This window comes from Schistocerca nitens, chromosome 5, assembly GCF_023898315.1.
Source record: "Schistocerca nitens isolate TAMUIC-IGC-003100 chromosome 5, iqSchNite1.1, whole genome shotgun sequence".
In the NCBI taxonomy this organism is placed as follows: Eukaryota; Metazoa; Arthropoda; class Insecta; order Orthoptera; family Acrididae; genus Schistocerca; species Schistocerca nitens.
The window spans coordinates 844,430,702-844,457,669 of record NC_064618.1 but is presented as its reverse complement, the minus strand read 5'-3'; the positions used below and the strand labels follow the sequence as shown (position 1 = coordinate 844,457,669).

Here is a 26,968-nt window from a genome sequence, read left to right as displayed (position 1 = left end):
TTTTCTTTTGTCATTGTGTTCTGTAGATGTGATAGATCCCAGCAGGAATGAGGAATGAGAACATTCAGGGGAGAGGAATGACTCAAGACATCCATTCAAAGAAGACAAGCAAAGCAAAAGAAATGAAGTCTGTACCCTGCCTTGACAATAAATAATTACTGTACTGCTCTATGCTCCAGCAAAATGTAATTTAATAAATTAGAAGAAAACAACTACTTTGAGAGGAAAAAAAGCTACTGCCTCCTCAGTTGCTATATCTTCTGTTGGTAGTTCAACATTGGAGGAGGAGCTGACAGAGTTTTGGGGCACCTCCTTACCCTAGAGGAGGGAGACTGCAACTAAAAGGTGGAAGAATCGGCAGTGATCAGTGTTATGAGGATGTAGATGGTAGTGGAAACCACTGCCTTAAAGACATAATGTGTGTCCACATGACATGTTGTCTGTTACTGAAAAAGTGTCATTATGATCTCTCCATTGGCAGAACATTTTGGATTAGACCCCCATTTGGATCTCCAGGAGGGGATTGCTAAGGGGGAGGTAGCCATGAGAAGAAGATTGAATAAGCAACTAAAGGGAAACTTTCTATGAGTTGGAGCATGGAATTTCAGGAGTGCAAGTAGGGAAGCTAGAAAATCAGAAAAGAGAAATGCAGAGGGTTAACTTAAATATAATTAGGGTCAGCGAAATGAAATGGAAAGAAGAAAAGAATTTCTGGTCACACAAATATTGAGTAATATCAACATTAGCAGAACAGGATGTAACAAGAGTAGGATTCATTGTGAATAGGTTAGTAGGGCAGAGAGAATAGTTCAGTGATAGGGTTGTTTTCAGTAGAATCTACCACTAGCCGATGGCAAAAAGAATAGTTCAGGCACACATGCAGTCAGAAGGTGAAGATGAAGAGGTAGAGGCAGAGGTAGAGAAAGTGTTTGAAGATATTTAATGGGTAATTATGTGGATGATAATAATGGGGGATTGGAACACTGTAGTATGTGAAGGAAATGGCATCAGAGTTACAGGAGAATATGGGATTGGTAGTAGCAGTGACAGAGGAGAGAGACTAATTGAGTTCTACAGTTAGTTTCGGCTAATAATAGTAAATACTCTCTTCAAAAATCACAAGAGACAGAGGTATACATGGAAAATGCTGGAGACATGGGTAGATTCCAGCTGGATTACATTGTGGTTAGACAGATTCTGAAATCGTGTATTAGATTGTAAAGCATACGCAGCAGCAGATGTAGACTTCGATCAAAATTTAGTAATTGTGAAGAGTAGACTGAACTTTAACAGAACTTCCAAGAAGATGATAACCAATATCACAGTAGCCAGTTCAGTGGAAGAGGGATGGACATTTCTAAGAACATCAATCACAGAAGTTGGAAAGACAATCACAAGTACAAGGAAGGTAATTGTGAAGAAACCTTGGGTAGCAGAAGAAATACTGAAACTGATTGACAAAAGAAGGAAGTACAAAAATGGCAAGGGAAAGAGAGAAATACAGCACTACAGATGAATGAAATAAATAGAAATTGCAGGGAAACCAAAACAAAATAGCTTCAGCAGAAATATGAGGGAGTTAGAAAGGCAGTAGGCATTTGAAGAACTGGTTCAGCATATAGAGAAGTCAAAATAACCTTTGGCAAAATTAAAAGCAAGAGGTTAACATTTAGAGTACAATGGGAATTTCACTACTAACTGCAGTATGAAACACTGGCCTTAATTGGAAGAACGAATTTCTGAGAATGTACATTTAAAGCTCAGCACTATACAGTAGTGAATTGTGAACCAGAAAAGAAGAAAACCTCTTTGAAATGTGTTGCTATAGAAGGATATTGAAAATTAGGTGAACTGATAAGATCCAGAATAAGGAGGTTCTCTGCAGAATCATTGAAGAAAGGTACATATGGAGAATAATGACAAAAGAAGGGACAATATGATAACACATGTTAAGACATGAGGTCATCAATTTGGTGGTGCTAGAGGGAACTGTAGAGTATAAAAACAGTTAGTGAAAGCTGATTTGGAATATATCCAACATATAGTTGAGGACATAAGGTGCAAGTGCTATTCCGAGATGAGGAGACAGGTGAGGAAAAGAATTCATGGCATGTCGCATCAAACAAGTTGGAAGACTGATCAGAATAAAGTTTCAAAGAAAACAGGTACCTACGTCTGTAAGAGCAGAGACCTGTTTACAATACACTACTGTGAGTGGTGCAGCTTTACAATAAAGACAACTAATTGTTTTGTAACTAATAGTAATTGTAAATCTTTGCATGTAAATAATCTGGGAGTTCGTTGAATGTAGAAAGAATGAAATTTTCACTCTGCAGCGGAGTGTGCGCTGATATGAAACTTCCTGGCAGATTAAAACTGTGTACCATACCGAGACTCGAACTCGGGACCTTTGCCTTTTGTTGAATGTAATATGGTACTGCCAAAATAACTTTTGATAACTCTGTAGCTATAATAATTGATTTTATTGTTGATAACTGAGGTATTTTGTACCCCCAGGAGGGGGTGAGGGTGCAGATAGTAATAGAGGGGGTGCTGGTTTTCATTGAAATATTTACATATATTTCATATTATGTAAGAAAAGACACCTGGGGAACAAATATTGTTAGTGTTGGATTCTCAAATTCCATGAACCAAGCTAGCCCATCATTGATTTCCTGTCATATCTCACAAGAACTGAGCAGTAGATCCTGTCAGCTGGAATTACGAGAAAAGTCACAAGTTGTATTTCATTACATAGCCCAAGTCACCAACCATCCACAGGGTTAGCAACTTACCAAACATTTAACAATCATTAATGACAATAATACCGCAGCGGACGGAAAACGGAACAGCAACGCTCCAGCAGGTCGCAGGGAATGGGCGCGGACCACAGAGGAAGCGCCTGCAGCCGTTGGTGTAGGGGGAAGGCCATAGGCATAAATACTGGACCGGGTCCACTCGAGGAGCAGCCTCAGGTCGCACCTGATGAAGGTTACGAGCTACGTGACCGAAATATCGTGCAAGTACGACGCTGATATCCGGCAGAACATCCGACAACCCAAGATGTCAATAATATGCTTGACAATGCTTCCACCACTTCTTTGCAACTCTGGGTACAAGAATAGATTTTTAATAACAACCATTTTGACTGTCCACTAGATTTCAGGCAGGCTTCCAGAGTCAGCTGAAGGTAGTGAATTAGCTAAGAGTTAAATTGTAGTTAATTAGATTTAAAATAAACTGAAACAAGTTCTGCACTTCCCATGCAAAAGTGGCTGATTTGCAATGGTGATAAGAGATCCCATGCATGTAGTTCTAATAAGGTTTGAATTTAATCAAAGGACATTCTTCTTTCGCATCTTCTTCTGTTCCTGTTAACAACATTAGTTCTAAATGCAAATCCAACATCCATAATATCAAGTTGATTTTCTTACATTAGGTTTTACCAGCATCCTTTTGAATGATGAGGCATGATCACAATGTGTTCTTCTTTGGAGATTTAGTTAACGATAGCTTGAAGTGTATAAAACTAAAGAAACACTTTGAGACAAAACAACCAGACTATGAAGGTAAAACCATTGAATTTTTTAAGTGGCATGATGAACACTTAAAATGAAATTTTATTTTTAAAAAAAAAGGTATAAGTTCCTAAGAAAGTCCTAATATAGTAGCATTCTTAGAGGTAATCTACTTAATTGCAAAATTCAAATCACCATACATTTCCCACAGTGGTATTAATCGAGACGAAACTGTAGATGGAAGGGGCTCTGTGAATTGCTGTTTCAAAGATCCAATGAAGACTGTCTGCTTTCTTCAGAAATCCAAGCACACACAAATTCCAAAAGTGTTCTTAATTTTGAACCATGTACATTTTTACCCTTATTTATTTGCTTTTTGAATGATCAAATTGAATATAACAATTTTTAATTTGGCATTTAAGTAGTGAATATTGTAGCATTTGTACATCCTGAGGTTTTAAATATTAAAACTCCCTAAATGAATTAAAAGCACTACAGATGGAAATTGTTAAATTTTAACTAACTAATGAATTTGTGAACTAATTTGTAAAAAAATTTAGTGAAATGCACATATTTGCTCAATTTCAGTAACTGCACTTGCAGCCATTGTTATTTATAAACTGGATGCAGTTTCATCTTGCATCATCTTTGAATAACACAAGTTTATGATTATTATTATTACTGTCATTGTAACTGATAGTTGCAATAATAGCTATTGTGGGCCCTGTTTGTGCCAAGTATGGGAAGTACTGATGAAGGAAAGCAAAATGGGCTGGGGAGCAGTCAGAATAATTTGTTATAGAAAGGGGGCACAATGGAAACCCCTGCAGTACAGTATGTTGAAGTGGATAGCATGCTTAATTAAAAGACTGTATCATTCAGAATATTGTCATAAAAGTTTTAATGTGATTTACATTGCATGTGTGATATTCTCTTACAATTTTAAATGAAAACTACAACCTCAACAACATCAGTCTATATATAAAATTAAAGTGTGTGTGTGTGTGTGTGTGTGTTTCAAATGTTTCCTATTTCAAAACTACTTTGGAACCTCATATATTTCGTGATTTCTCAGGTCGTTGTGTCGGTGCGCTCTAGTTGGACTGCGCCACCTGCATCCAGCAGCCATTGCTACACAGAGAACATCATTGTTAACAGATCTTCTGACCCGTGGGCAGGCAGCTTCCTTATCACAGGTAGTTTAAATAGCATATTGATATAAACTAATGAGAAATTTAGTTAGTAAAATCTGAAGTTATCAGAAAAAGGAATTATTAGGGATTGGGTTAACAGTATTAAGACTTCCAAATACAAACTTCTCCAGTAATGTGTGCATGTGCGTGCATGAGAGAAAATGAGAGAGAGGGAGAGAGAGAGGGGGAGAGAGAGAGGGGGAGAGAGAGAGGGGGAGAGAGAGAGGGGGAGAGAGAGAGGGGGAGAGAGAGAGGGGGGGAGAGAGAGGGGGGGAGAGAGAGGGGGGGAGAGAGAGGGGGGGAGAGAGAGGGGGGGAGAGAGAGGGGGGGAGAGAGAGAGAGAGAGAGAGAGAGAGAGAGAGAGAGAGAGAGAGAGGGAGAGAGGGAGAGAGATGTAGATAGGTTTGACAGACCTTATTTATTTATTTACTCCATGTGATCTGATGGTACACAGTGTGTTGCAGATGTTTGAAAATATCAGTTAACATTGTTAACATATATTAACATAGGCCTATAGTATCCTAATGTATTATATTGCTCAATGTTTTCAATTTAACATAAATAGCAAGATTACTGTTCTAAGTATTCATTAACAGAGTAAAAACAGTGACACAACAAATATGACTTCACGGCTTTGCTAAATTTTATGTTGTCTTTGATTGACTTAATACTAGTGGGAAGATTGTTGAACAGTTGGAGGCCCATGTGGAAAACTCCCTTTTTACACAGTTGAGTACGTATAACATGCAGATTTGCGTTTCTCCTGGTGTTGTGTTCATGTATTTCATTATTTTTTACGACTCTGGGATCAGTTGGCACTATGTGGTTTCTGAAGAATTTTAGAGTCTCGAGAATGTAGAGGCAAGGCAGTGTAAGGATTTCAAACTTTCTGAAGATGGGTTTGCAAGAGTCTCTGGGTTTGCTCCCAGTAATAATCCTCATTGCTCTCTTCTGGATTCTGAATGTGCTCAGAGCAGTTGGAGAATTTCCCCAGAATATTACACCATATTTTAGGTGGGCTTGTATGTAAGTGTAGTACGCGCTGGTTAATGTTTTCAGGCTAGCACATGTTTTCAGAACACTCAATGCATACCAGCCAGTACAAATCCTGGCATTTACCTTTCCTGTATGTGTATTCCATTTCAAGTTATCTTGAACCCACAGACCCAGGAATTTGAAAACAGTGTCGGTATCTATTGGCTGGTTATTTACAGTGACAAATGGCTGAGAGGAATTTGCATTTTGTGTTGTGTGAAAGTTCATGGAAGCTGTCTTTTTGGTATTGATAGTTAATCTATTGATTTTAGCCCAGTTGCTGAGTTGGTCAGTGGCCAAGTTCACAAATTTTTGCAGTCTCTGTATTCTCCCCTTTGAGGAGTACAGTTGTGTCATCAGCAAATATTATTGTTTTGTGTGCATCAACATTCAGACTGAAGTCATTAATATACAGGAGAAAAAGTGGGGGTCCCAATACTGAGCCCTGTGGAACACCTTGCTTTACAGTTTTATTACTTGATAGTATTTCAGTTATTGTGTTGCTTTGTCTATTAGTGTATTTCATGCTGACTGTCTGCATCCGTTTGGTTAGGAATGTAGCTATCCAGTTGTTTGCAATTCCTCTGATACCATAGTGTTGGTTTTTTTCCAGTAATATTTTGTGGTCAACAGTGTCAAAAGCCTTTGACAGATCCAGAAATATGCCTGTTATGGGTTGTTTTCTAATAGTGTATTTATGCAATCATATAATGCAGTTTTGGTAGATTGCCGTTATAGAGGGTGGTTGTAATTGAACTTGTGCCACTTGTGCCAGTGTAGATGGAAAGCTATTTACTGTATGGGCACCCAACTTATAGGACTGATGTTCGGAATGTGTGCTGCAAATTATCGTTGTTAGTAGCGTTAGTGTCATGACTTGCCATTAGGCACCAGTACTGGTATGGCGATGTAGGGTTGAAATGCAAGTGTTAGTCTGAATTAACAGTTGCAGACAGTCAACATGGATCTGGACAAGGTGACGAGGGCTTTATTCATAAAGCTGTTTTATGAAATCAGCAATACTGTGCTGATCTTTACCAGTATCAACGTGTTAAAGGAATACAGAGGTCCTCTTTTTGCACTGGGGTTGAAGAACACGATTTGGAAGTTTGAATTAACAGGTTATTTGGGAATTGTGCCTGGGAGATGCCAGTGGCTATTTGCACCACAAATTGTTGAAGAAGCTACTGCTGCCAAAGGCGTGAATTCTATTACGCAACGTGCAATCTTCAAGCAGTGCACAACCTGTGCCACAGCAGCTTGAACATTCCATGGTACACCGTTCAAAAGTTGCTGTTGAACAATTGTGAAATGGTATCCATGGTATTGTGGATGCAAATGGTCATCACCCTGTGGTCATAACAATGAGCAACATTTGTAACCTGGAATGTAAGCATGGTACACAGTGGGCAAATGTTACCCTCTCGTGTGGAAATTGCAATGTGGTTATTTCTCTACTGCATGTCCTTACAGGTATTTCCACAAAGTTTCATTGACCTACGATGGCTCATTTTTTGTGGGGGCCCTTCCAAGTAGTAGTAGTAGTAGTTTTTGTTGTTGTTGTTGTTGTTGTTGTTGTTGTGGTCTTCAGTCCTGAGACTGGTTTGATGCAGCCCTCCATGCTACTCTATCCTGTGCAAGCTTCTTCATCTCCCAGTACCTACTGCAACCTACATCCTTCTGAATCTGCTTGGTGTATTCATCTCTTGGTCTCCCTCTACGATTTTTATCCTCCACGCTGCCCTCCAATACTATATTGGTGATCCCTCGATGTCTCAGAACATGTCCTACCAACCGATCCCTTCTTCTAGTCAAGTTGTGCCACAAACTTCTCTTCTCCCCAATCCTATTCAACACCACCTCATTAGTTATGTGATCTACCCATCTAATCTTCAGCATTCTTCTGTAGCACCACATTTCGAAAGCTATTCTCTTCTTGTCTAAACTATTTATTGTCCATGTTTCACTTCCATACATGGCTACACTCCATACAATTACTTTCAGAAACGACTTTCTGACACTTAAATCTATACTCTATGTTAACAAATTTCTCTTCTTCAGAAACGCTTTCCTTCCCATTGCCAGTCTACATTTTATATCCTCTTTACTTCGACCACCATAGTTATTTTGCTCCCCAAATAGCAAAACTCCTTTACTACTTTAAGTGTCTCATTTCCTAATCTAATACCCTCAGCATCACCCGACTTAATTCGCCTACATTCCATTATCCTCGTTTTGCTTTTGTTGATGTTCATCTTATATCCTCCTTTCAAGACACTATCCATACCGTTCAACTGCTCTTCCAAGTCCTTTGCTGTCTCTGACAGAATTACAATGTCATTGGCGAACCTCAAAGTTTTTATTTCTTCTCCCTGGATTTTAATACCTACTCCGAATTTTTCTTTTGTTTCCTTCACTTCTTGCTCAATATACACATTGAATAACATCGGGGACAGGCTACAACCGTGTCTCACTCCCTTCCCAACCACTACTTCCCTTTCATGCCCCTCAACTCTTGTAACTGCCATCTGGTTTCTATACAAATTGTAAATAGTCAGTGTCAGTTAGACCGTCAGCGAGAGCGCATCGCTAGCTCCTGCTACTACTAAGGCGAGTACACCGTTTGCTTCTTACATATTTTACAAACAGCAGCGACTTATTTTCAGTTATCTGTGTAATTACTAGTTTATTTTTGTAAGTTCTTGCGTGTTCGAGTGCTTGCTAGGTAGAACCTTTTATTTCAATAACAGTGTTTTTGTACTTATTTGCTGCGCTTAGCTTTTAAATAGTTTTTCTGGGAAAACCTAGCGTAGTTTTCGCGTCTCGTATTTCAGTGAGTGTTTCTTGATTATCAGAGTAGCTCATCAGAAGATTATCTTGGGAATTTGTCACCGTATAGAGTAGGGTAAACATAGTCATGTGTAGGGACTGTGGTTGTTGTGAGTGGACGCAAGGAGAATTGGCCACTCTTCGGGGACAGGTGGAGGCTTTGTCTGTTAGGCTCATCGAGCTCGAGGCGCAGGCGTCGGCTCGTAGTGGCGTTGGGGCAACTGTGGTGAGACCTATGCCTACTTCGGTGGCCTTGGAATCACATGGAACCCCTGATGTCGCTGCGTCTTCCGGCAGTGAGCATCTTACCGGTCAGCCATCACTCCAGGGTGAATGGCGGACAGTGGTGGGCTCGCGCGTGCCTGGCCGAAAGGCGAAGGTGGGATCTGGCCGCGTGGCGGCTGCCTTACCCCTTTCCAACAGGTACGGGGTGCTTCCTAGTGGTGATGACATCGTTTCCGAGCCACCACAGGATGCCTCGCCTGTTGGGCCAGTGGCCGATTCTCCGGCAAGGTCCCGACAGTCACAGAGGGCGGGCCTATTAGTTATAGGGAGCTCCAACGTTAGGCGGGTTATGGAGCCCCTCAGGAAAATAGCGGGTAGGTCGGGGAAGAATGCCAGTGTGCACTCGGTGTGCTTGCCGGGGGGTCTCGTCCGTAATGTGGAGGAGGCCCTTCCGGCAGCTATTGAACGCACTGGGTGTGACCGGCTGCAGATAGTAGCACATGTCGGAACGAATGACGCCTGCCGCTTGGGTTCTGAGGCCATCCTTGGTTCCTTCCGGCGGCTGGCTGATTTGGTGAAGACAACCAGCATCGCACGCGGAGTGCAAGCTGAGCTTAATATCTGCAGCATAGTGCCCAGAGTCGATCGCGGTCCTCTGGTTTGGAGCCGTGTGGAGGGTCTAAACCAGAGGCTCAGACGACTCTGCGACTATAATGGTTGCAAATTCATCGACCTCCGTTATTGGGTGGAGAACTGTAGGGCCCCCCTAGACAGGTCAGGCGTGCACTACACACCGGAAGCAGCTACTAGGGTAGCAGAGTACGTGTGGCGTGCACACGGGGGTTTTTTAGGTTAGAGGGACCCCCCCTTGGGCGAAACGATAAAATACCTGACGGCTTACCAGAGAGAACATTATCATCGTTGATAAAGAACGTCCGTCCTCAGAGACCAAAAACAGGAAAAGTTAACGTAATATTGGTAAACTGCAGGAGTATCCAGGGCAAGGTTCCTGAATTAGTATCTCTTATTGAAGGAAATAGTGCGCATATAGTATTAGGAACGGAAAGTTGGTTAAAACCGGAAGTGAACAGTAACGAAATCCTAGACACAGAATGGAATATATACCGCAAGGATAGGATAAACGCCAATGGTGGAGGAGTATTTATAGCAGTAAAGAATTCAATAATATCCAGTGAAGTTATTAGCGAATGCGAATGTGAAATAATCTGGGTTAAGTTAAGTATCAAAGGTGGGTCAGATATGATAGTCGGATGCTTCTATAGGCCACCTGCATCAGCAACCGTAGTAGTTGAGCGCCTCAGAGAGAACCTGCAGAACGTCGTGAAGAAGTTTCGTGATCATACTATTGTAATAGGGGGAGACTTCAATCTACCAGGTATAGAATGGGATAGTCACACAATCAGAACTGGAGCCAGGGACAGAGACTCTTGTGACATTATCCTGACTGCCTTGTCCGAGAATTACTTCGAGCAGATAGTTAGAGAACCAACTCGTGAAGCTAACGTTTTAGACCTCATAGCAACAAATAGACCGGAACTTTTCGACTCCGTGAATGTAGAAGAGGGTATCAGTGATCATAAGTCAGTGGTTGCATCAATGACTACAAGTGTAATAAGAAATGCCAAGAAAGGAAGGAAAATCTATTTGCTTAACAAGAGTGACAGGGCACAAATCGCAGAATATCTGAGTGACCACCATCAAACGTTCATTTCTGAGGAAGAGGATGTGGAACAAAAATGGAAAAAATTCAGAAACATCGTCCAGTACGCCTTAGATAAGTTCGTACCGACTAAGGTCCAAAGCGAGGGGAAAGATCCACCGTGGTATAACAATCATGTACGAAAGGTACTACGGAAACAAAGAAAGCTTCACCATAGGTTTAAGAGTAGTCGAATCATAGCTGATAAGGAAAAGCTGAACGAAGCGAAAAAGAGCGTAAAGAGAGCAATGAGAGAAGCATTCAACGAATTCGAACATAAAACATTGGCAAACAATCTAAACAAGAACCCTAAAAAGTTTTGGTCATATGTAAAATCGGTAAGCGGATCTAAATCCCCTATTCAGTCACTCGTTGACCACGATGGCACCGAAACAGAGGACGACCGAAGAAAGGCAGAAATACTGAATTCAGTGTTCCGAAACTGTTTCACTGCGGAAAATCGTAACACGGTCCCTGACTTCAGCCGTCGCACGGACGCCAAAATGGAAAATATTGAAATAAACGATATCGGAATTGAAAAACAACTGCTATCACTTAGTAGCGGAAAAGCATCCGGACCAGACGAGATACCCTTAAGATTTTACAGTGATTATGCTAAAGAACTTGCCCCCTTTCTATCAGCAATTTATCGTAGATCTCTGGAAGAACGTAAAGTACCTAGCGACTGGAAGAAAGCGCAGGTCGTTCCCATTTTCAAGAAGGGTCATAAATCAGATGCGAATAATTATAGGCCTATTTCACTTACGTCAATCTGTTGTAGAATAATGGAACATGTTTTGTGTTCTCGTATTATGACGTTCTTAGATAATACAAATCTCCTTCATCATAACCAACATGGATTCCGCAAACAGAGATCATGTGAAACCCAGCTCGCCCTATTTGCCCAAGAAATTCACAGTGCCGTAGACACTGGCGAGCAGATTGATGCCGTATTCCTGGACTTCAGGAAGGCATTTGATACGGTTCCGCACTTACGTTTAGTGAAAAAAATACGTGCTTACGGAATATCGGACCAGGTTTGTGATTGGATTCAGGATTTCCTAGAAGAAAGAACACAACATGTCATTCTTAACGGTTCAAAATCTGCAGATGTAGAGGTAATTTCGGGAGTACCGCAAGGAAGCGTGATAGGACCTTTATTGTTTACAATATACATAAATGACTTAGTTGACAACATCGGTAGCTCCGTGAGGCTATTTGCAGATGACACGGTTGTCTACAAGAAAGTAGCAACATCAGAAGACTCGTACATACTCCAGGAAGACCTGCAGAGGATTAATGAATGGTGCGACAGCTGGCAGCTTTCCCTAAATGTAGATAAATGTAATATAATGCGCATACATAGGGGCAGAAATCCATTCCAGTACGATTATGCCATAGGTGGTAAATCATTGGAAGCGGTAACGACCGTAAAATACTTAGGAGTTACTATCCGGAGCGATCTGAAGTGGAATGATCACATAAAACAAATAGTGGGAAAAGCAGGCGCCAGGTTGAGATTCATAGGAAGAATTCTAAGAAAATGTGACTCATCGACGAAAGAAGTAGCTTACAAAACGCTTGTTCGTCCGATTCTTGAGTATTGCTCATCAGTATGGGACCCTTACCAGGTTGGATTAATAGAAGAGATAGACATGATCCAGCGAAAAGCAGCACGATTCGTCATGGGGACATTTAGTCAGCGCGAGAGCGTTACGGAGATGCTGAACAAGCTCCAGTGGCAGACACTTCAAGAAAGGCGTTACGCAATACGGAGAGGTTTATTATCGAAATTACGAGAGAGCACATTCCGGGAAGAGATGGGCAACATATTACTACCGCCCACATATATCTCGCGTAATGATCACAACGAAAAGATCCGAGAAATTAGAGCAAATACGGAGACTTACAAGCAGTCGTTCTTCCCACGCACAATTCGTGAATGGAACAGGGAAGGGGGGATCAGATAGTGGTACAATAAGTACCCTCCGCCACACACCGTAAGGTGGCTCGCGGAGTATAGATGTAGATGTAGATGTAGAAATAGCCTTTCGCTCCCTATATTTTACCCCTGCCACCTTCAGAATTTTAAAGAGAGTATTCCAGTCAACATTGTTAAAAGCTTTCTCTAAGTCTACAAATGCTAGAAACGTAGGTTTGTCTTTCCTTAATCTAGCTTCTAAGATAAGTCGTAGGGTCAGTATTGCCTCACGTGTTCCAATATTTCTACGGAATCCAAACTGATCTGCCCCGAGGTCAGCTTCTACTAGTTTTTCCATTCGTCTGTAAAGTATTTGCATTAGTATGTTGCAGCTGTGACTTATTAAACTGATAGTTCGGTAATTTTCACATCTGTCAACACCTGCTTCCTTTGGGATTGTAATTATTATATTCTTCTTGAAGTCTGAGGGTATTTCGCCTGTCTCATACATAGTGCTCACCAGATGGTAGAGTTTTGTCAGGACTGACTCTCCCAAGGCTGTCAGTAGTTCTAATGGAATGCTGTCTACTCCCGGGGCCTTGTTTTGACTCGGGTCTTTCAGTGCTCTATCAAACTCTTCACACAGTATCGTATCTCCCATTTCATCTTAATCTAGATCCTCTTCCATTTCCATAATATTGTCCTCAAGTACATGGCCCTTCTATAGATCCTCTATATACTCCTCCCACCTTTCTGCTTTCCCTTCTTTACTTAGAACTGGGTTTCCATCTGAGCTCTTGATGTTCATGCAAGTGGTTCTCTTATCTCCAAAGGTCTCTTTAATTTTCCTGTAGGCAGGACCTATCTTACCCCTAGTGAGACAAGCCTCTACATCCTTACATTTGTCCTCTAGCCATCCCTGCTTAGCCATTTTGCACTTCCTGTCGATCTCAGTTTTGAGATGTTTGCATTCCTTTTTGCCTACTTCATTTACTGCATTTTTTATATTTTCTCCTTTCATCAATTAAATGCAATATTTCTTCTGTTACCCAGGGATTCCTACTAGCCCGCGTCTTTCTACCTACTTGATCCTCTGCTGCCTTCACTACTTTATCCCTCAAAGCTACCCATTCTTCTTCTACTGTATTTCTTTCCCCCATTCCTGCCATTTGTTCCCTTACGCTGTCGCTGAAACTCTGTACAACCTCTGGTTTAGTCAGTTTATCCAGATCCCATCTCCTTAAATTCCCACCTTTTTGCAGTTTCTTCAGTTTTAATCTACAGTTCATAACCAATAGATTGTGGTCAGAGTCCACATCTGCCCCTGGAAATGTGTTACAATTTAAAACCTGGTTCCAAAATCTCTGTCTTACCATTATATAATCTATCTGAAATCTGTCAGTATCTCCAGGCTTCTTCCATGTATACAACCTTCTTTTATGATTCTTGAACCAAGTGTTAGCTATGATTAAGTTGTGCTCTATGCAAAATTCTACCAGGCGGCTTCCTCTTTCATTTCTTAGCCCCAATCCATATTCACCTACTACGTTTCCTTCTCTCCCTTTTCCTACTACCGAATTCCAATCACCCATGACCATTAAATTTTCATCTCCCTTCACTACCTTGATAATTTCTTTTATCTAATCATACATTTCATCAATTTCTTCATCATCTGCAGAGCTAGTTGGCATATAAACTTGTACTACTGTAGTAGGCGTGGGCTTCGTGTCTATCTTGGCCACAATAACGCGTTCACTATGCTGTTTGTAGTAGCTTACCCGCATTCCTATTTTTTTATTCATTATTAAACCTACTCCTGCATTACCCCTATTTGACTTTGTATTTATAACCCTGTATTCTCCTGACCAAAAGTCTTGTTCCTCCTGCCACCGAACGTCACTAATTCCCACTATATCTAACTTTAACCTATCCATTTACCTTCTTAAATTTTCTAACCTACCTGCCCAATTAAGGGATCTGACATTCCAAGCTCCGATCCGTAGAACGCCAGTTTTCTTTCTCCTGATAACGACGTCCTCCTGAGTAGTCCCCGCGTGGAGATCCGAATGGGGGACTATTTTACCTCCGGAATGTTTTACCCAAGAGGACACCATCATCATTTAACCATACAGTAAAGCTGCATGCCCTTGGGAAAAATTACGGCCGTAGTTTCCCCTTGCTTTCAGCCGTTCGCAGTACCAGCACAACAAGGCCGTTTTGGTTAGTTTTAAAAGGCCAGATCAGTCAATCATCCATACTGTTGCCCCTGCAACTACTGAAAAGGCTGCTGCCCCTCTTCAGGAACCACACATTTGTCTGACCTCTCAACAGATGCCCCTCCGTTGTGGTTGCACCTACGGTACGGCTATCTGTATCGCTGAGGCACGCAAGCCTCCCCACCAACGGCAAGGTCCATGGTTCATTGGGGGTTAGTGTAACTATAATCGACAGTTACTACATTAGACATAAATTTTGAGTGAATAAATAATAGCAGTTGAAAAATAATCTAACCATTTCATTTGTGAAGAAAAGATGTTCACTGGGTACTGCATATAATAGCTAGTTGTACACTACCATGGACATGCAAAAATACATATGAAAAATCCAGGCTGGTATAATGACAGTATTATGAAAAGGGTAGATTGCTACTCACCATGTAGAGATGATGTTAAGTAGCAGACAGGCACTGCCTCTCCGAACATCAAATGACCATTGGTATAGAACTTTCAAGTGTTACAGGATTTAGGTTAGCATCTCACTTTTGTAGAGCAGATATGGAGAAAGGAGGAGTTGCCACATTGATCAGGAACTCTCATAAATTTAAGAACATAGACATTCATAAATTTTGCCTAGAACAGCATATGGAAGCATGTGCAACAGAAGTAGAATTTCATAAAAAAAATAAAATAATAATAATATTAAGTGTATATCGAGCACCTGCACTTTAATATGTTCATAAACCACTTTGAAGCTGTACTGGCCCATTTAACAAACAAAAATAAAGAAATAGTGGTTTCTGGTGACTTCAGTGTAGATTTCCTTAAAGACTCTCCCAATAAGAACTTATTTGAGTTAGTAACACTGTCATTCAACTTCATTCCCACTGTTAAGTTCCCAACTAGGGTAGCCGATTTTATATCCATTATTGTGCAGCATGCTTTATTGTTATACAACAGTGACACAGTTTAACCAAACATGCTCATCAGGTAGAGAGAAATGGATATTAAGAGTTTTTATTCATGTGTACAAATGCTGATCTTGATAAATATCCTCAATATTGAATAATACATTAACTAGAATAAAACATAAAAAAACCTGAGTACTGGGATGATTTCTTGAATTATTCCATGTCTGGAGCTTCCCATTACAACTGTTTTGCTTGATAGCTCAGATAAAAATGTTATCTGTGAGAAAATAAATAACAAACCAAAATACAGTGTTTTATTTTTGCACAGGCAAAATCTGTTCTCGAACTGTGGTTATGGGGACCTGCAGATGCTGCACTTACTGGTTCGAGAGTGGAACGTGAACAAGCTCTGCAGCGATGGCTTGACCTGGAACGGGCAACAGCATTACATGAGCTGGCTCTTGTTCCCACTCGGCCTCATCATCATCTTACAGCTTTTGAAGAAAGTAGGTTACTCTTTTTGGTCACAACAAGTGCTGAGATTTTAGCTGATGCATCATTCCTCCTAGATGGTACGAGTACCATTGCTAGTGATGCGTGATGGTGAATTGTCTGACATGACCTGATGACTGAAAGACTTTTAGAAGGTTTGATGACTCTCTTACTGTCAGCAGTATTCTCATGTTGATTTATTTTCAGTTATGATTCATTTACACATGAAGTTGGACCATCATGTCTTTTTTGTAATTGTCACTTGTGAGCTGTTTCTGATGTAAGATATTAGAAAAGACAGAGGAAGGAAGAGATTGCTGCTGATAGTTATAATGTGTGATCTGTTAAATTCTAGTGAATATTTGTGACATAGTGGTTATGGACTTTGAGGTGACTTCCTTGAATCTCAATTAATGTTTTATGAGTGGCACTGGGCCTATCTTTGCCCAGGTTATTTAAATGTGCATATGATGTAATTACTGTTTCTACATATTGGCACTTCCAAGGGGAAAAAAATTGAATACTCACAAACACAAAAACGTATATAGCCATCCCATTTATTGTCTTTTCCCTGTGCTACAATTTCTTAATGAGACATTTTAAGTGGACCAAAGTTGTTTTAGATACCTCTTTGTCATGTTAGCGCAGCATACCTGCATTCCTCAAAGAGGTCTTATGCACAATCAGTCCTGTTTACAAACTTGGAAGCGAAGTTTTCATTGTTGCATGTGACATGTTGATTTTATAACAAAAGAGATATCTGTAAAGATTTTCAGTTTACCAATTTTGGAAACTAAGGTTTTACAGTCGTCGCATTTTCTCGAAACATCTGCTGTGAAAGCTGCGGAAAACAAGCTATTTTTTTCCAATTTTTCACCTCATGTTAACAAAACATGACTTCGATCATAGATTTTGTTGAAAGAAATGCTCAGGTTTTTATGTATATTTTTGCTGTATTTTTGCTGTTCTAGTGTTTTATCTTAATTGTTACATCTGTGTGTGTACCTGATCAGACATTGTTGTGCCTTCATGCAAAATTCATGGTTCATGGATCACAGAAGACAATGGTAACGAGAAGTTTAGAAACATACTGCATACAGGACAATAATGGTTTTTTTATATGAAATGTATGATTGTGGAGTTGAATTTATCTTCATGCAATCCAAAAACTTGACTGTAAATGCCGAGTGCCATTTAACTTTGTATAATCTCTATGTAAAAACTAATATTGTGTGACATGTAAAATATGTTTGTGTAAAAAATGCAGAAGTGTATGTTTTATAACATCTTGACATTTAAAAAAATAAAAACCTGAAACCTCAGTTACGAATTCAGTTTGGCTGTTTTTGTTTTATTTCTGTATTTCAAATATACCTATGTTTTTATAATGCTTTCCCTACTAGGGATTTGTAAAATAGTAACATTTACTCTCTGTGAAATGAGTCAACGACAATGGATGTTAAACTAATTATAGGACTGATGTGAAGCAGATACTTGTAGCACACAGGAGCAGTCTGTTGTATGAGCATCTATAGCTTGACACATTTCACATACCAAGTGTTAAGAGTTTTCTCAATGGATAGGATCCGTGGAAAATAATATATCAATTGGTACATGTTAGGAGAAAATTTAATTTAGTAAAACACGTGTTAACAAGTTGCAAACACTTCTTGATAACCTGTTGGAATATATACAGTAAAAAAAAATTTGCAATTTGAGCCAGATGACTCGGGTCAGATACCTATTCAGCAGCCCAGTCCGTAATCCACAGATAAGCTCACATTGATGAAAATAGGGGTGCCGGCTGCTCTCACAGTAGTGTTAAATGCATTTGCTGGGGCTCACACTTACAAGCATTAACAGGAGCCGAGTGCTTCTGCCACCAACAAGCCAGTATGGCAGATGCTTACAAATGTGCGTGTCCAGTTTTGCAGTTGTGAGCAACGTTCTTGTTCAAGCAATGATACCTCAGCAAACAAGTGTTTGTGCCTGCAGTTACATTTCCTTGTGCTTAGTTGCCTGTGATATACATTGTATGAAATTGTGGCTAATCAACTGTCACTGTGACCTTGTAGCACTAAAAAGAGCAGGAAGAATTAAAAATTCACTGGAAATGAGTTACTGAATGTATTAGAAGACGGTTTTGAGATAATAAATAAGGGATCAAAGGAGGATTGCAGGAATCACAATAATACAGAAAGTTGCCATAGCGATGATAGTGTGGGATCAGAACTTCCAAATATTTTCATGACCGTGAAAAATCGGTAGGTTTGGACCAGAATGGTTATGAAATGGATGACAATCAAGAATCCTACAGGCAGAAGCTAATAAATCAAGTGAGACTTGGAATAATGAACAGCATGACATGCATTATCATCCATATTCAAAACATGGACATTTCATCCTACTAGCAAAATGCTAATGGATTTTCTTAGGCTGCGCCGGCCACTGTGGCCGAGCGGTTCTAGGCACTTCAGTTCGGAACCGCGCTGCTGCTACGGTCGCAGGTTCGAATCCTGCCTCGGGCACGGATGTGTGTGATGTCCTTACGTTAGTTAGGTTTAAGTAGTTCTAAGTCTAGGGGACTGATGACCTCAGATGTTAAGTACCATAGTGCTTAGAGCCATTTGAACCAGTTTTTCTTAGACTGCTACTAACATATCACATATTTCAGTTTGTGAAAAATGATAGATTGCTAATCACCGTATAGAGGAGATGTTGAGACACAGGCAGGCACAACAAAAAGTGTGCTATAGATTCAAGATTTCAGCCAAAAGGCCTTGTTCTAAAGTAGGAAAACAAACACACACACACACACACACACACACACACACACACACACACACACACACACACACGTGAACAGCAATCTATCCTTTTCATAATACTGTTGGTATTTTGTCCTGGATTTTCCATTATTTGATACTTCAGTTTGTAGTTGAAACAAATAATAATGGTGTAAATACAGGTGATCTTGCTAAACAGGGACAAACTGGAGGAAACATTCTCTGGGAGGATAAGGAGCAAAAAAAGTCTTACAGCTGGGAATGCATTCTGAGGCCATTGATATAAAAGATGTTGAATGCTAGAATATGCCCCGACATTGGGGAGGTAGCCCACAAGGATTGGGTAAGACAGACGACTCTGTGAAACATCCTCCGCGATAATTTCTAGTACCTGTATCATTTACAATGTTTGCAGGCCTTATTACCTACAGACTTGCCTCTGCAGTGGCTTTTTTATTACTGGTTCATTACACAGGCCATCATATTGGTGAGATATGTGTCATCCAACCTATATGGAAGTAGTAGAAGTGATCCACAACACTACTGTCCTATATCCTTGACACTTTGATGTTCCTGAGCAACAGTCATACAATATTTTTAAGGGAACACACCGCCATTTGACTGTCTTGTTTATTTAAGTACAACCCAGGTTTTAGCCTTTTACGCCATTTTCAAGTATTAAGAAAGCAGGTGTTGACAGATGTGAAAATTACCGAATTATCAGTTTAATAAGTCACAGCTGCAAAATACTAACGCGAATTCTTTACAGATGAATGGAAAAACTAGTAGAAGCCGACCTCAGGGAAGATCAGTTTGGATTCCGTAGAAATGTTGGGACACGTGAAGCAATACTGACCCTGCGACATATCTTAGAAGAAAGATTAAGGAAGGGCAAACCTACGTGTCTAGCATTTGTAGACTTAGTGAAAGCTTTTGACAATGTTGACTGGAATACTCTCTTTAAAATTCTGAAGGTGGCAGGGGTAAAATACAGGGAGCGAAAGGCTATTTATAACTTGTACAGAAACCAGATGGCAGTTACAAGAGTTGAGGGGCATGAAAGGGAAGTAGTGGTTGGGAAGGGAGTGAGACACGGTTGTAGCCTCTCCCCGATGTTATTCAACCTGTATATTGAGCAAGCAGTGAAGGAAACAAAAGAAAAATTCGGAGTAGGTATTAAAGTAAAGGGTGTAAGGTATGTGATGCGTCTCAAACAGCCTCTCCATACAAATGCCAACCTCACCTTCACGAGTTGCAGCTAAGGATTGCTGCACGGTACACCCTGTTACCACTAACGAGGATATGGCGACCGAGTATCTCCCGGAATAAGGAGACACCCTCTACCAAGCGCAACGGCCTCCTAGGAGGGCGGATGAGCAGGTAGAGGCAGGGCACCCTCTTGTCCTTGGGATGGGAAACTGTCCCTAAAGGCGGAAGAGCCACATGATGGCCAACGGCATAGGATGAAGAAGGCAAGGAGAAACCACTTCATTAAAGATCTAATTAGATTTCTCAAGTATCAGCAACCATAATATGAATATGAAACAAGCTCTAGTAAAAATGCAATCCGGAGTAATAGCCCCTCATTCGGATCTCCGGGAGGGGACTACCAGAGATCTCGTTTCAACAGTTCATAGGAAGAAAGGAAATAAAAAGAGCTATAGTAGAATTGGAACGTGGAACGTCTGCACCTTACTGCAGATGGGGAAGCTCGAAAACCTTAAGCAAGAAATGAAGAAAATGAAGTTGGATATACTAGGAGTGTCTGAAATGAGATGGCCTAACTGCGGAGATTTCTGGAGTGATGAGTACAGGATAATTCACACAGGAACGATAGAAGATAGACCTGGAGCAGGTGGGGTTGGAGTAGTTATGAGTCGAAAATTGGGGCAGAGAGTGAAGGGATATATACAATATGGAGGAAGGATAATATTTGTCAGTCTGGATACCAAACCTACAGAGACGGTTGTGATACAGGTCTATATGCCTACCACAAACCAGGAGGATGAGAAAGTTGAAGCTGTATATGAAGAGTTAAATGGAGCCTTGAGAGGAATCAAAGGGGAAATAAATTTGGTAATCATGGGAGACTGGAATGCAATAGTAGGAGATAAAGAGGTACAGCCAGCTGTTGGACGCTACGGCCTTGGTAAGAGGAATGATAGAGGATACCGACTTATAGAATTTTGTAACAGGAATCAACTGATAATATCGAACACGTGGTTTCAACATCACCCCCGTAGAAGATACACCTGGAAGTCACCAGGGGATAGAGAACGATACCAAATTGATTACATTCTAGTCAAAAATAGATTTAGAAATCAACTAAAAGACTCTAGAGCATACGCAAGCCCAGATATTGTGAGTGATCACAACATGGTTGTTGCGGAATGCCGACTCAAGTTCAAATGTATAAGGAAGAAAATAGGAAATGGAAAACTGGATATAGGGAAGCTTGGAAACCGTGAGACGCAGAAGGAGTTCCAAGAAAGGGCTAAGGATCTAATACAACAGCATCCTATAGAGAATGTAGGACAACATTGGGAAAATATGAGGGATGGTCTAATAAAAGCAGCTGAAGAGATAATTGGAAAACAAAAACCTGAAAAGAGGAAGGAGTGGATAACTGATGAAATAATACTTATATTTGAGGAAAGAAGGAAGCTCAAAAATAATGAAACGGAAGAAGGGAAAACGGCATACCGAGTGCTTAGGAACAAAATCAACAGGAAGTTGAAGCAAGTAAAAGAAAGATTCCTTGAAGACAGATGCAAAGAAGTAGAAGACCTTCTGAAGAAAGGAAACCTTGAATTAGCATACAAAACAGTGAAACGCTTCTTCTCAGGAGGACAAAGGATTAGATGCAATGCCCTAATAAGAGAGGATAATAAGATGGTGTATAATCATGAAGATATAGCACTTACGTGGAAGGAATACCTAGAGAAATTATATGGAGGCAACGTACAATATGACATGATTGAAAGTGAGGACGAAGTAGATAAAGATGAACTAGGAGACAACATACTAAGGTCTGAATTTGATCAGGCACTACAGGCACTTAAGCACGGAAAAGCACCAGGAATTGACTCATTGCCTGCAGAAATCATCAAAGCAGCTGGAACAGAAATAAAAGATAAATTGTATAAATTAATCTGCCAAATATATGATACTGGAGAGCTGCCTGAGGACTTCAAAAAGTGTATTATTGTTCCATTACCAAAGAAAATGCCAGCAAAATCATGTGCACAATACAGAACCCTCAGCATAACATCACATGCATCAAAAATTTTGACGACCATCCTCCTCAGAAGAATTGAAGGGAACGTGGAATGCATGCTCACAGAAGACCAGTTTGGCTTTAGAAGAGGGAGAGGTACGCGAGAAGCCATTATGGCCCTAAGGCTCATAATAGAAAAAAGAATGGAAAAAGGAAAGGACACCTACATAGCATTTATTGACCTCGAAAAAGCCTTTGATAAGGTTGAATGGAAAAAACTATTCCAGATATTGAGGGAAACTGGAGCTAAGTACAAGGACAGGAGAACGATATGGAACATATACAAAGAAGAAGTGGCAATAGTGAGATGTGGGGAACATCAACAACAAGCAAAAATTAGACAGGGTGTGAGACAGGGATGTGCACTCTCCCCTGTCCTCTTTAATATGTACATACAGAAAGCAATAGACGAGGTCAGAGAAAAGTTAGGACAAGCTAATGGAATCAGGATCCAGGGAAAAATAGTTGATATGCTGCGTTTTGCGGATGACATTGCTGTCCTAGCGGAAAATGAGGAAGAATTACAAGTAGTGTTGGAGGAAATGGAAAACACTTTTGCTACACGGTACAACATGAAAATTAATAAGTCAAAAACAAAAATCTTAGTTGCAAGCAAACAAAATAATCAAGCAATTACGAATATAAGGCTGAATGGAGAGAAGCTGAAAGAAATACAAGACTTTGTCTACTTAGGAAGCAGAATAACATCAGATGGTCGTAGTAGGAAAGATGTAATAAGTAGAATAAATCAGGCAAAGATTGCATTCTATAAAAGGAAAGGACTCCTCACATCTAACATAAGTCTGTCGTTAAGGAAGCGGTTAATAAAGACCTTTGTTGGGAGTGTGCTTCTCTACGGAAGCGAAACCTGGACACTTGGAGAGGACGAAAGAAGAAGGATTGAAGGATTCGAAATGTGGTGTCTGCGAAGGATGTTAAAAATTCCATGGACGGCCAGGATGACAAATGAAGAAGTCCTGCAGAGAGCGGAGGAAGTTCCAGTTCTTTGGAAGACGGTCAAGAAGAGGAGAGATATATGGATGGGACACATTCTGAGACATGAAAGTCTTCTCCACACTATAACGGAAGGCCTTGTGGAGGGCAAAAGGGCAAGAGGCAGACCTAGAAGAAAGTACATAAGCCAGATAATGCAGGACCTAGGATGCGGAAGTTTCACGGAATTGAAGAGGCTGGCCGACAATCGCACTGAATGGAGAGCTGCTGCAAATCAATCTTAGGATTGGCGACTTATGAAGAAGATTGAGCAAGCAGTGAAGGAAACAAAAGAAAAATTCGGAGTAGGTATTAAAGTCCAGGGAGAAGAAATAAAAACATTGAGGTTCGCCGATGACATTGTAATTCTGTCAGAGACAGCAAAGTACTTGGAAGAGCAGTTGAACGGTATGGATAGTGTCTTGAAAGGAGGATATAAGATGAACATCAACAAAAGCAAAATGAGGATAATGGAATGTAGTCAAATTAAGTCGGGTGATGCTGAGGGAATTAGATTAGGAAATGAGACACTTAAAGCAGTAAAGGAGTTTTGCTATTTGGGGAACAAAATAACTGATGATGGTCGAAGTAGAGAGGATATAAAATGTAGACTGGCAATGGCAAGGAAAGCGTTTATGTAGAAGAGAAATTTGTTGACATCGATTATAGATTTAAGTGTCAGGAAGTCGTTTCTGAAAGTATTTGTATGGAGTGTAGCCATGTATGGAAGTGAAACGTGGACGATAAATAGTTTGGACAAGAAGAGAATAGAAGCTTTCGAAATGTGGTGCTACGGAAGAATGCTGAAGATTAGATGGGTAGATCACATAACTAATGTGGAGGTATTGAATAGAATTGGGGAGAAGAGGAGTTTGTGGCACAACCTGACAAAAAGAAGGGACCGGTTGGTAGGACATGTTCTGAGGCATCAAGGGATCACAAATTTAGCATTGGAGGGCAGCGTGGAGGGTAAAAATCGTAGAGGGAGACCAAGAGATGAATACACTAAACAGATTCAGAAGGATGTAGGTTGCAGTAAGTACTGGGAGATGAAGAAGCTTGCACAGGATAGAGTAGCATGGAGAGCTGCATCAAACCAGTCTCAGGACTGAAGACAACAACAACAACAACAACAACAACAACAACAAGTTCTAGGGGACTGATGACCATAGATGTTAAGTCCCATAGTGCTCAGAGCCATTTGAACCATTTCTAAAGTAGAAAACCATACACAACACAACACACACACATGACCACTGTCTCTGATCGACTGCTGAGGCCAGACTGCAGCTGATGGGAGAAGCAATCCGTGAGTGATGGGGGTAAGGAGGAGGCTGGGGCAGGAAGGGGGAGGGCAGCATTGTAGGGGTGGGGAAGGTGTAGTGCTGTTTGTGGGAGCATGCAGGGATGTGGTGGGGTCTAGATGCAGTTGGGAGTTTGGGGGGGGGGGGGGGGGGACGGACGAATGGGAGTGGGAAAGGAGCGAAGTAGAGAAGGAGAAAAAAAGTAATGGGCACATTGGTGGAATGGAAGGCCTTGTGGTGCTGGAGTGGGAGGAAGGAAAGGTGTAGGTGGCTGAAAGGCAAGGACTAGTAAAGATAGAGGCCAGGAGGGTTAAAGAACATAGGATATATTGCAGGGAGACTTGTCACCTGTGCAGTTCAGAAGAGCTTGTGTTGGTAGGAAAGGTCCAGATGGCATAGGCTGTGAAGCAGTTGTTGAAGTAAAGCACATTCTGTTGGGCAACGGGCTAAGCAAATGGGTGGTCCAGCTGTTTCTCGGTAATGGTTTGCTTGTGGCCATTCGTGCGGACAGACAGCTTGTTGGTTGTCATGCCTGTGTAGAAAGCAACACAGTGGTTGTAGCTTAGTTTGTAGACCACATGATTGCTTCCACAGGTAGCCCTGTCTTTGATGAGACAGGTGATGCCTGTGACCAGAGTGGAGCATATGGTGATAGAAGGATGTATAGGACAGATCTTGCATTTAGGTCTATTGCAGGGATATGAGCCATGAGGCAATGGGTGGGGGGCAGGGGTGGAGTAGGGATGGACAAAGATATTGTATAGGTCTGGTTGACAGTGGATTACCACTGTGGGAAGAATGGGAGGGGTAGTGTGTAAAGATATTCATAATTTCAGGGCACGATGAGAGGTAGTCGAAACCCTGGCAGAGAGTGTGATTCAGTTGCTCCAGTCCTGGGTGGTACTAAGTCATGAGGGGAGTGCCCCTTTGCAGCTGGATGATGGGAATGTGGGAGGTGATAGAGGACTGGAGGGACGAGGCAAGAGAGATCTGTTTCTGTACAAGGCAGGGAGGGTAATTTTGATCTGTGAAGGTCTCAGTGAGACCCTTGGTATATTTGGAGAGAGCCTACAGATGTGATGGCCGCATGTAGCTAGGCTGTATGGTATGGTATGGAAGTGAAGGTATTACTGGTGGTTGGTAGGTTTAATATGGATGGAGGTACTGATGTAGCTATTTTTGAAGTGTAGATCAACACTGAGGAAGGTGGCTTGTTCAGTTGAGAATGACCAAGGGAAATGAAGGTTCTAGAGGAATGTGGATAGGGTTTCCTGACCTTCAGTCTAAATCATGACTGGCAATGGGCACACACATGGCACCATGGATAGGTTGGCATAGAATAGTGTCATGCGGATGCCCATTGTTATGCCACAGATATGTTTGTAGCCAATACTTTCGAAGGCGAAATAATTTTGGAATCAGTTGGGGAATGGGAAAGAGAGTGTTAAATAATGGCAAGGCCATGAGCAGTGGGATGTTAGTGGAGAGGGAGGTGGCATCACAAATGACAAGCAGGGTACCTCATAGTAAACGAACAGTCAGGAACTGTGGCGAGTCGGTGGAGGAAATGGTTGCTGTCTTTTATATATGACATTAGGTTATGAATAATCAGATGAAGGTGTTGGCTCATTAAGGCAAAGATTCTCTCAGTGGGAGGCACAGTAACCGGCCACAATGGGGCGTCCTGGGTGGTTGAGTTTAGGGACATTATGAAACATGCTGAAAGTAGGACTCCAGGGGGTGGTAGGGGTGAGGAGAGAGATAGACTCCGGGAAGAAGCTATGGGATGAGATTAAGGATTTGAGGAGGGACTGGAGATCCTGTTGGATTTCTGGAGTGGGATCAATGAGGTAGGGTTTGTAAGTGGACAAATCTGACAGCTGCGGAGTCCCTTCACCAGGTAATCTCTGTGGTGCAAAACCACAGTGGTGGAGCCTTTGTTGGCATGCAGGATTATAAGGTCTGGATCAGTTTTTGGGTGGTGGATGACAGTTCTGTCTGTGGATGTAAGGTTAGTTTCCATGTAGAGTGAATTAGAAAATGATGGCAAGGCAAGATTTAAGTTTAAGAAATTATGGAATGTTGACAGGGGATGATTTGGGGGCAGTGGTGGTGAATCATGATTGGAAGGAGGAACAGACTCAGTAAGGGTTCACCATTGGCTCTGAGTTGAGTCTCATTAGTAGGGTTGGGGTCGAAAAAGTTTGACTACTCTACATGGTGAGTAGCAATCCATCCTTTCCATAATATTGTCTTTATTCCATCCTGCATTTTCCATTGCTTGATAACCTAATGTTTGTAATAGAAGAGACATCCATGACATTAAGCAAGGAAAGCAATTACAACACTGGGACACCCCTACGTATTTCAGACTAAAGCTCAACAGCACGCTTACTTTCAAAGACTGTTGTGAGAACATGAAGCTCGAAGTCTGCAGCTAAAATACTATTGTACACAAGCTCATTAATAGCACACAGTGGGCTCAACTTAATGTTCTACATATGTTAACTCTGGCTCCATGTTTCTCTATGTGCTGCACCAATGGGGC

The 26,968-nt window shown here is 41.2% G+C and overlaps 1 protein-coding gene across 1 annotated transcript in view; it reads left to right on the top strand.

Annotated features, from left to right (window-relative positions):
- Positions 1-17,390, top strand: part of LOC126260751 (uncharacterized) — a 94,155-nt gene extending 76,765 nt beyond the window's left edge. The window contains exons 15-16 of the mRNA XM_049958090.1: positions 4,594-4,714; positions 15,897-17,390. Of these exons, the coding sequence (XP_049814047.1) occupies positions 4,594-4,714; positions 15,897-16,169 (394 nt within the window). The 3' untranslated portion in view covers positions 16,170-17,390. The remainder of the gene's footprint in view (positions 1-4,593; positions 4,715-15,896) is intronic.
- Positions 17,391-26,968: the final 9,578 nt, after the last annotated feature.